The 10,719-nt window shown below is 47.4% G+C and overlaps 1 gene segment (V, D, J or C); it reads right to left on the reverse strand.

The window, feature by feature from the left end:
- Window positions 1–9,362: 9,362 nt before the first annotated feature.
- LOC127043111 (T cell receptor beta variable 19-like) lies at window positions 9,363–10,033 on the reverse strand. The segment is given in 2 exon segments: window positions 9,363–9,865; window positions 9,963–10,033. Coding segments are annotated over 2 exon segments (555 nt in total).
- Window positions 10,034–10,719: the final 686 nt, after the last annotated feature.

The raw sequence follows: 10,719 nt of genomic DNA on the forward strand, positions 1-10,719 counted from the left end.
AAAGTTTGTAAAGCATTTTTGAGATATTTTGTGTTCTAAAAATATAAGTATTATAATACTTATATATGAATTACATAATCATAAATAATTATAGTTATATTTTAATTAATAAAATAACACAAATTCATACACTACACATATTTAACATTATCTACTCTAATATAATGTTCATATAAACAAATATTGCTAGCTAGCTAGATTTTTCAAGGGCACTTCTGAAAGTCTACCTCAGAATGTGAACACCCTCCTTCCCGCCTTCCCCATCCTTTATGCAGATAGCTGTGTAACTGCCATTTCCCCTTTCACCGCATTCACAGCCATTCCCTACACTGACACCAGCTGTGCATTTCTGACAGAGCAGAGGCATGGAGTGGCTTAGGTCACAGACACATGGAGTGACGGATTGAAGATGCCAGCAGATCACCATCACCAGGATATAATTTAAAAAATGGACCTTGTTCAGCAACATTATCACAAGATTAAACAGTCATGGTTTCACTCTTAGGCAAGGTTCTGAACTGTACCGGGGTTAGGCCTATTCCACCAATTCCCCCGAATTGGGCCCCGTGCCTAAGAGGGCCCCGCGCCCAATGAGAATCCCTTCCCTGGCTATAGGCACCTTTTTAATTTTTACTCACCTGGCGGCGCTTTGGGTCTTCAGCGGCACTTTGGCGGCGGGTCCTTCAGTGCCACCAAAGACCTGAAGCAAGTGAAGGACCCACTGCCAAAGTGCCGCCGAAGACTCGGAGCACCGCACAGTGAGTACAAGCCCCACATGGTTTTTTACGTGATTTTTTTTTAAGTCATCCTTGCCGGGACCCCTTCGAAACTGTTTGAATTGGGCCCTGCACTTCCAAAAGCTGGCCCTGATTCTGAATATCCTTAAGTCCTCCTAACTTCAGTGACAAGTTACAGGATTGAGCCCTAGATGCGTAACTACTGGGGAATCCCTTACCCACACATGCACAATTCAACTGATCATCTGATTTGGTGTCTGGGAAGAACTCCCCAACCCCAGGGGCATATCAGCATGAATAAGGGTGTGGCTGTGGAGCTGTGAGCAGGAACCTCCATTAGGAACAGATGGGTACATCATAAACCATCACCTGCCATATCCTGAGACTATTGGAATGAGGGAATATTCTTGGACATTCTCATCTCTGATGTTTCTAAAAATTTGATTTCTTTTGAGATGTGTCATTATCTCATGACACTCACACACATTTTTTTACCTATACAGTTTTAATATAATACAGCACAGCAGAGGAAGGGAATAAGTGCTCCATCGGGAAGCCAGAATCCCATAAGCAGTTGCTAGATTTGGTCAAAAGATTCATATTCTCTTACTGAGACAACATGAGTGATTTTGTATCAGCCCATTTGGAGACAGCTCCACTGCCTGCAATGTAAAACTGTTCCAGTGCATAGAGAGCGTACATTGCCAACAAGAGATACAAACAGACGGGACAAATTCAGCCACAACATGAGCTGGCATAGATCTTTAAAAGGACATGCAACTGTTTAAAGCTGGGCAAAAACTGGTTTTCATTACTTTAGCTCATTTGTCAATCTCCAGCACACCCAGTACAAAAAGTGGTAGTTCTGCTGGGAAGGGCAGGAGACTGGGAGTCAGGACTCCAGTTTTTATCCCCTAGCTCTGTCAGCAAATCACTGCATGACCGTGGGCAGTTTAACCTATTTATTATGCGCTCTCTCTCTGAGCTTTCTTTCATGAATCCCTATTTTGTTTGGAGAAGTGGGAAATTTTCTCTGAAAATGAGGTGCTTGTTAGGGAGGCAATAGTCCACCTGGAGGGAGCAAAATAATGTCCATTTATATCTAGGCTGGTGAATACATCACAGGGAATAATCCTGCAGTGGCTGGAAAAGGGTTGGTTCAGCTGTGGCCTCAGACATCTCCTCCATCGCTAATAGCTATGATGAAACATGACACAGATGTTTCCCCTTCAAAGGAAGGAAAGAGAAGCTGGGGTTGTGACTCACAGGCCTTGGCTACACTTGCAGGTGTGCAGCGCTGGGAGTTACAGCTGTCTTCGTACAGCTGTGTAGGGAAAGTGCTGCAGTGTGGCCACACTGACAGCTACCAGCGCTGCAATGTGGCCACATTTGCAGCACTGTTGGGAGTGGTGCATTGTGGGCAGCTATCCCACAGAGCACCTTGTCCCATTTTGGCGCCGTGGGTTGTGGGAAGGGGGCGGAGGGTGCAGGTCATTCTACTTCCTGTCCCAACGCCCTGTGATGCATCGCTTCACAGCCCAGCAATCCCTGTTTTTCCATCCACGTTTGGCACCATCTTCACTCTCTCAACGGTTTCTGCACAGCGCAATTTCTGTGGGAAATGGAGCCCGAACTGCTGAGGAGTATGCTGACGAGTCTCGCCAGCACATCACATTTGTCAGTTGAGCTATTCCTTAAGATCCAAAGTGATGAGGAGTCCGATGATGATAGCGAGTCGCCTGCTGCGTACGACATGACATTGCTTCTGGCATTCACAGATATGCTCAGCACTGTGGAACGCTGCTTTTGGGCTCGGGAAACAAGCACTGAGTGGTGGGATCACATCGTCATGGAAGTCTGGGATGACGAGCAGTGGTTGCAGAACTTTCACATGAGAAAAGCCACTTTCATGGGACTGTGTTCTGAGCTCGCCCCCACCTTGTGGCGCAAGGACATGAGTTTGAGAGCTTCCCTGCCGGTGGAGAAGGGGGTGGCTATTGCAATCTGGAAGCTGGCAACTCCAGACAGCTAACGATCGGTCGGGAACCAGTTTGGAGTGGGAAAGTCGACTGTTGGAATCATTTTGATGCAAGTTTGCAGGGCCATTAATCGCATCCTGCTAAGAAGAACCATGACTCTGGGGAATGTGCAGGACGTTGTGGATGGCTTTGCACAAATGGGTTTCCGTAACTGTGGAGGGGCAATAGATGGGACGCATATTCCTATTCTGGCACCACCCCACCAGCATCCGAGTATGTTAATCGGAAGGAGTATTTCTCTATGGTTCTCCAGGCGCTTGTGGATCACCGTGGGCATTTCATTGACATTAACACAGGCTGGCCTGGAAGGTTACATGATGCATGCATCTTTCGGAATACTGACCTGTTCAGGAAGCTGCAGGCAGGGACTTTTTTCCCAGACCGGAAGATTGCAGTAGGGGACATTGAAATGCCCATTGTGATCCTTGGAGACCCCGCTTACCTGTTAATGCCTTGGCTCATGAAACCGTATACAGGGAAGCTTGACAGGAGTAAGGAACGGTTCAACTACAGGCTGAGCTGGTGCTGAATGACTGTGGAGTGTGCCTTTGGCCGTTTAAAGGGGCGCTGGAGATCTCTGTATGGGAAGCTAGACTTGGGGGAAAGCAGCATCCCTGTGGTTATATCCGCATGCTGTACCCTCCATAATATTTGTGAAGAGAAAGGTGAAACATTCAGTAAGGCATGGACCTCTGAGGTTCAATGCCTGGAGGCTGAATTTGCACAACCAGAGAGCAGGGCTACTAGAGAGGCCCAGCACAGGGCTTCAAGGATTAGGGATGCCTTGAGAGAGGAATTTGAGACTGAAAACCAACAGTAATATTTGGTGCCTTGCACAGAAGTGAAGTGCAGTGGTTACAATGTTAGTAGGAATCTGTGTTATCAAAGCTGATTTGCAGTGCCTGTTTCTTTCCTGGGCTAAGGTATCTTTGACTTTCTGCAATAATAAAGACTGTTTTCAAAGCCAAGAATTCATTTATTGAAAAGAAAATAACTTTATTGACAGACAGACACACAACATTTTGGGAACCTAAAAGGACAGGGGGGTGGGTGGGGAACTGTACAGTCACAGGTGTGAATATGTCATGTCTAGAGTGCTGTGCAATGACTGCTGCACTTCAGGATGCCTATACTGCATGGTGATGGAGATTGAGTGCAGAGGGTAAGGGTCGTAGTTCTCAGGGCTGGTTGGTGAACGTATAGGTGTTGGAGGCAGCTGGTGGAAGTAAGAACCTGTATGCTGGGGAAGGGGGTTTGGAGCTGACATTGGGGCACAAGGGAAAGAGCTTTGGGACGGGGTGTGGGGCGGCATGGTAGTGCTCTGCCTGAATGGCTACGAGCACCTGGATAGAGTCCACTTTGCGTGCCAGGATGCTTATCAGCTGCTTTGTGCTTTTCTTCCTGGCTGCTGCGTTTTTCTGGCAGATCCTGCTTTTCCTTTCCCTCCAGTGCTGCACTTTTTGATTCTCTCTGGCAGAGTGATCCATAACTGCTTGCAGCAGGTCGTCTTTGTTTTTTCACGGCTTCTTCCGGAGGTTTTGGAGTCTTTGAGCTGTTTATAACATGGGCAGCCAAGAACTCAAGGTCACTTGTGGAAAGGCAAAAAAGGCAATGGTTAACAGAGGCAGCATTGTTTATATCACATCAGACAGTTATTCCCACACAGTGAAGAAGTTTACAGTCTTCACAATAGCATACTTTTCCCATACCAAAGAGAGTGCACATAACCCACAGAAGCCCCGAAATGGTGAATAAGGGGGACTGATTGCTTCAGCCTTGTACTGAGCTTTCTGTGCATTGGGCTGTACTGGGGTTTCTGTGCATTGGGGAAAGCAAACAGCTGCAGGGGGCACCTACACTGAACACTTTCCCAACATTTTCCACAGGAGTTGATACTGGAGGATATCTCACTGCTGCGGGTCACCTGGGAAGGGGGAATGATTGCTTCAGGGCTGTACTGGGGTTTCTGTGCATTGGGGAAAGCAAACAGCTGCAGGGGCCACCTACACTGAACACTCTCCCAACATTTTCCACAGGAGTTGATCTTGGAAGATATCTCGCTGCTGCAGGTCACCTGGGAAGAGCGGGAGGGTCTTCTACAGCAATGTGGATTCCGCCCTGGCCCCTATACAGCTTGCCTGTGTGCCGCAATGGTCCCGCCACCCCTCGCGGCACAGTGGCGCGGACGCGTTAGCCTGACTGGGACAAGGACCACAGTGGCTCTCCCAATAAACTTGTGCAAGTGCACTGCCCACGCTCTGGCTGAAACTTTTGAAGAGATTACCGAGGCCAATTACCGCAACGTGATAGACCACATCAATGGGCTATTCCACATCTAGGCATGCATGCATGCAGCCCTAACCCTCCCTCCTCTCCCGAAACATTTCCATCCTGAAAATAAAAGCCGCTTACTGGGAACCCGCTCCTCTGCTTGTCCTTCACCAAGTACCGGCTGCTGCGACTGGCTACCTTCCTCCTGGCTTGAGAAGAGCTCCTGGCTGCCTGCCTCCTGGGACTCCGGGGTGTCTCCCCCCTGCCAGTACCCTTACTCTCAGTTTCCTCCCCCCCCCCCCGCGCTCTGAAGTGTCCATCTTGGTCCTCGGATTGGCGGTGGGGTCACCCCCAAGTATCGCGTCCAGCTCTTTGTAAAAACAGCAGGTCGTGAGGGCAGCACCAGAGCAGCGGTTTCCCTCATGGGCTTTGCAATAGGCACTCCGCAGCTCCTTCACTTTAACCCTGCACTGCAGCGCATCCTGGTCATGGCACCTTTCCAGGATGGCCCTTGATATCTGTCCATAGGTATCGTAATTCCTAAGGCTGGAGCACAGCTAGGACTGCACAGCTTCCTTCCCCTAAACACTGATGAGGTCCAGCAACTAGCCATTGCTCCATGCTGGGGCTCGTTTGGCGTGTGGAGGCATGGTCACTGATTGATTGCACTCCACATCTGGCTGAGCAAACAAGAAGGGGATTTTTAAAATTCCCGGAGCATTTAAAGGGCAGGTCACCTGAGGCCAGGGCAGTAGAGTTTGAACTGATGAGCAGAGTGGTTGAACAGGCATTCTGGGATACCTCCGAATACCTCTGGAGGCCAATAACAGCGCTTTTGGTGGCCACACTGGGGGAGCAGCGCTGCAGTCATTATTCCCCAGGGAGAGATGGAGTACAGCCAGCGCTGTATCCAGGGAGATACAGTGCTGGATGTGCCTTACAAGTGTGGATGGTGTGTGAGTTGCAGCGCTGTAAAGCCACCACCAACGCTGCAACTCTCCAGTGTAGCCAAGCCCACAGTGTCTGTGGGAGGGGGCAGGGCAGGGGACTGAGCTAGTGGGTGAAACCTGATCTCAGCTCAGCTCCTCACAGGGACAGGGGGAGGAGGAGTTTTTGTTCAGGGGCTGCACCCACTTGGCTCAGTGTACGGCTCCAGGCACAGTAATAGAGCCCCGTGTGGTTGGGGAAGAGGCTGTCTGTGCTCACAGTGAAGTTCTGCTGGGTTGGTCGGGCACCTATAAAGTGTTTCTCCAAACTGTTCTCAGTTGAATCCTTGCTTCTGTAGAGAAAGAGCATGTGCAGGGCTCCTCCCTGGAGAGGCTGCCGGTACCAGTACATCCAGGGGGTTGAACTGTATCTCTGCACATAGCAGTGCAGCTGGACAGAGGAGCCAGGGGGCAGAGAAATGAAGTGGGGGGTCTAGTGGAGAGTCTGAGAGCACCCGTCCATGAACGAGACACAGAGATGAACAGAGAAAGAAAGAGGAAAGGAGTCCGAAAGAAAGAAGGCAGGTAAATGGCAATGAGAAATATCGTTCAGTTCTTCTCTTATAGTGCAGGAGCGTCAGGAAGGTGAGTAGCAGCCACGGCCACTCTGGCATCTTCCTGCCCTGCAAACTCACTGATCGCAGAGCCTGATGCATCCTCTCTCTAAGGCCATTTATTCTGCTCTTCAGACATTTGACACCAATATTCAAATTCTCCTTTCACAGGGTCCCTCTCTCCCTCTCTTGACCCACAATTTGTGATGCTTGTTTCCTGGCCCTTTATACACCTCACTCTCTCCTTCTCTTTGACACTCCCTTCTATTCCACTCCTCCCTTTCCCCCAGTCTCCTCTCTCTGTCTCTCCTCTTCCCTCCCTCGAGCTGCTCAAGCACAAATCACATTATTTCTGTACCTCTGTCACTGTTCTTGTCACCCAGACCTTCCTACCCAAACCTCACCCACCAGTGGGCTCTGCCAAGCTCTCCAGGTTTGGTCAGGTTATAGAATTTCACCATCCAGCTAGCAGAGCTTCCTGTCCACCTCCCCTGTTCCTGGACCTTTCCCTCTAAAGCTTTTTGAAATTATCTTTCTCCCTCACACACACACTCATGACAGAACAGGAAAATGCTGCTGCCCTCTTCCCCTCTGGCTAGTCCAATACACTCCAGCCCCCAATAACAAGCCCAAATAACCCTATTTTGGGGCTACACATTGAAAGAGATTGGTGTCCTGGGGAGCCTACAAAAAACAGTGAACAGCACCTTCACCACTGTGTCACCCCAGCCACCAGCAACCAATGCCAGCACAGGGTCACTATTCAAGTGAGGGAAGAGGAGATCTCTCTGCACTGTGAAGAAGGGCAGAAGATGATGTTCACTAAAAGGTCAGCAGAGCCTGATGAAATTTACCCTAGAGTACTTAAGGAACTTGCTGGAGTAATATCTGAACAATCAGTGATTCTCTCTGAGAACTTAGGGAGGACAAATGAGGTCTCAGAAGAGGTGCAAACACAGTGCCTGTCTTGAAAAAGAGGAAGAAGGAGGATGCAGGGAATTATATATCTGCCAGCTTAACTTCAAAGTCTGAAATTTTAAAACAATTAATTTGTTCAAACCTGGAGGTTAATAAGGTGATAAAAATAGCCAATGTGAATTTGTCAAGCACAAATCATGACAAACCAACTTAATTTCCTTTTTTGACAGGACTTTAGTAAGGCTTTTGTCACAGTTCACAGGACATTTTGATAAGCATGCTAGGGAAATGTGATCGATATGAAGTTACTGTAAGATGGGCCATTCAACTGGTTGAAAGTCCATCCTCAAAAGAGTTCTTGTCAGTAGATCACTGACAAACCGTGGGGCAGGGACACATCAGGTGAAAACAAGAATAAGTTTATTATCAAAGAACTGAGATTCAAAGTCAGAATACTGGAAACAAATGGTTACATATAAAACAAAATCATAATATACTTTCTAGACCCTAAACTTAACTAACAAGGTATTCCCCTGTGTTTTCAAGTAGTTTGGCTGAGATCCCTTCTCATAAGATCAAACCCACTGTAAACTTGTCCTCACAGATTGAAGGATTTCCTGGCAGTTCATCTGCACTGTGGAGATACTTGAAAAAGTAAATTGTCTGAATCCTAAACAAGATCATCCTTGCTGTTTTTGTTTTTTCCTGAGGACCCCACAATTTATTGATTAGCAATTTGCTCAGACTGTAAATTGGCATCCTTTGTGAACCATACAAAACTGCACATGACCAGTCATCAGAATGAGATAAGAATCTTTTCCCTCCTCCCTGAAAGTAGTATGTGTACCACCTTTTGGTGACCTGTCTTAACTCACAGACCTATAGAATATCATTTTTTAAAGGATAAGTACATAACTCCTCACATATTTCCATACCTACATATCACAATGGTTATGATGACCTGTGTGACACAGGTTACCTTAGAGACCTTATCTGACCCTTTTGAGGTGAACTCAGGGTATCCCTGAACCACTATATACTCCATTGCCCTCGGTCAGTTGGAATCAAGAGGTCCTTGGGTCACAGGTAATAACTAGCTAGGCAGCAGTAGTGCAGAATAGGGTTTGGCGATTATAGTGAATCACAGACTGAATATGAGTTAATAGAGTAATGCTGCAACAGAAAGGCAAATGTCATTAATAGCAGTATTATCTGTAACATACAGGAGGCAATTGTTCCACTCTACTCAGCACTGCTGAGGCTTCCGCTGGAGTACTGTGTCCAGTTTTGGGCATCAACTTTAAGAAAGATGTGGACAGAGTCCAGAAGAGGGCACAAGTTTTTAAGAAGATATTAGGCAAACATTTGTCAGGGATGATCTAGGTATACTTAATCCTGCCTCAGCACAGGGGGATGGACTAGATGACCCCTTGAGATCACATCCAGCCCTATAGTCCAGTGATTTTGTGGAAGTTCTTTGTTTCCCCAAATATATTGACATCCTTATGGTTAGGGTGAACTTTCAAACTAAAAGTGCAAAATATATGTTCCATGACTGTCATTGACTTGTACCATTCTGACATGTACGTGGGTAGATGCCACTGCCCCCTACTTGGACAGGTTATTTCAGATCTGTAGCCTTTTGTTGTTCCCTTAATTTTCCTCTATTGGCTAAAGAATGGCTCTAAAGAGAGTCTTGGTTTTTTGGAACACAGAGTTGCAATTTCCATTGGCCCTGCCTTATGTCTTCATTTGACCGATAGGAACTATATAACTTCAACTGGAACATCTTGAAGCAGGTACTAATTAAGTGAACAACAGGTAGATATACGCTGTGAGGCTCTCACAGGGAAATAATCAATACTCAAGGGAGTTTTTCGGCCTTTGATCACTTTTCCCAAAGCAGCTCTTTGCTGTGGTTTCTATGCATAATGAGCTGTTTCTCTCTGTCTGATAGTAGCATGTTCTCCTTTTTGTATAGAGATGGGAGGAGCTGCTCTCTCTGAGGGAGTGTTGGGGGAAGCAGGGAGGTTTTTGTAGGGGGAGGAGGTGACTCTGAAGCACTGTGTCTAAACTGCTGGCACAGAGATACACAGCCGAGTGCTCAGTCTTCACAGAGGTGATGTTCAAGTCAAAGATTTCGGTCTGTTGCCGGGAGGCTGTGAATCCCTCTTTAATATCACCTTTCTCCTTGTTATTTACAGCAAATGAGTAATAGATCAGCTGCAGCCCCTTCCCCTGCTGCTGTTGATACCAGTACATATAACTATGACCATCAGTTTGTCTGCATGTCAGTTGGGCTGTCTGTCCTCTCTTCAGTACCAGGCTTGGTGTTTGGGTGATTTTAGCGTCTGTGTGTCCTGTGAGACAAAATAAAAGAAACAAATACAGTAAGATAAAGGAGCTGTATCCTGCAGACACCAGAACTAGAATTTCATGGCTCCATCAATGACTTACTTGCTCCCAAGAAGCACAGCACTGCTGTGCACCAGACTAACCACATCCCCATCTCTGGGGCAATGATCAGTAAGCATTTCCCCAGTGGACAGTTTTATATGGCTCCGCTCTGTAGGGCTGCTTCTGCACCAATAGGCACTAGGTGGTCACACACTTCAGAGAGGCTGTAGGCAGAGCTTATTGCACACACACGGCCACAGACACACAGCTTGTTTTTTTTTTTGGAGGGGGGGGAGGTTAGAGTTAAAAAATAAAATACTTGCTGTTGAATATCACTTTTATGAGTAGTTTTCTACCATGACTACATTTGCCCACTTTTAACAAAGAGATTAACAACCTTCTGTTCCATACTCAATGTTTCCTTTATTTCTCAACACAAACACTAATTTTAGAGCATCTAAAGCTCCCCTCAGTCCACCGTCGGGAACGCCCATGACACATCAGGGGCACTTTTCATCAATCCATTGCACCTGCCCAAACTTCCTGTGTTCCACTCTCCCAGTTAGGGTTGCCAATTTTCTAGTTATACAAAACCAAACACCCCTGCCTCTCCCCTTCTCTGAAGCCCATGCCCCATCTCTTCTCCAAGGTCCCGCACCCTGCTCACTCTTCCCCACCCTCAATCACTTTCACTGAGCTGAGGCAGTGGGTTGGGATACAGGAGTGGGTATGGGCTCTAATCTGGGGGTGCAGGCTCTGGGGTGGGGCTGAGGATGAGTAATTTTGGGGTACAGGAGGGGGTTCTGAGTTGTGGCAG

This window comes from Gopherus flavomarginatus, chromosome 1, assembly GCF_025201925.1.
Source record: "Gopherus flavomarginatus isolate rGopFla2 chromosome 1, rGopFla2.mat.asm, whole genome shotgun sequence".
Taxonomy (NCBI): Eukaryota; Metazoa; Chordata; order Testudines; family Testudinidae; genus Gopherus; species Gopherus flavomarginatus.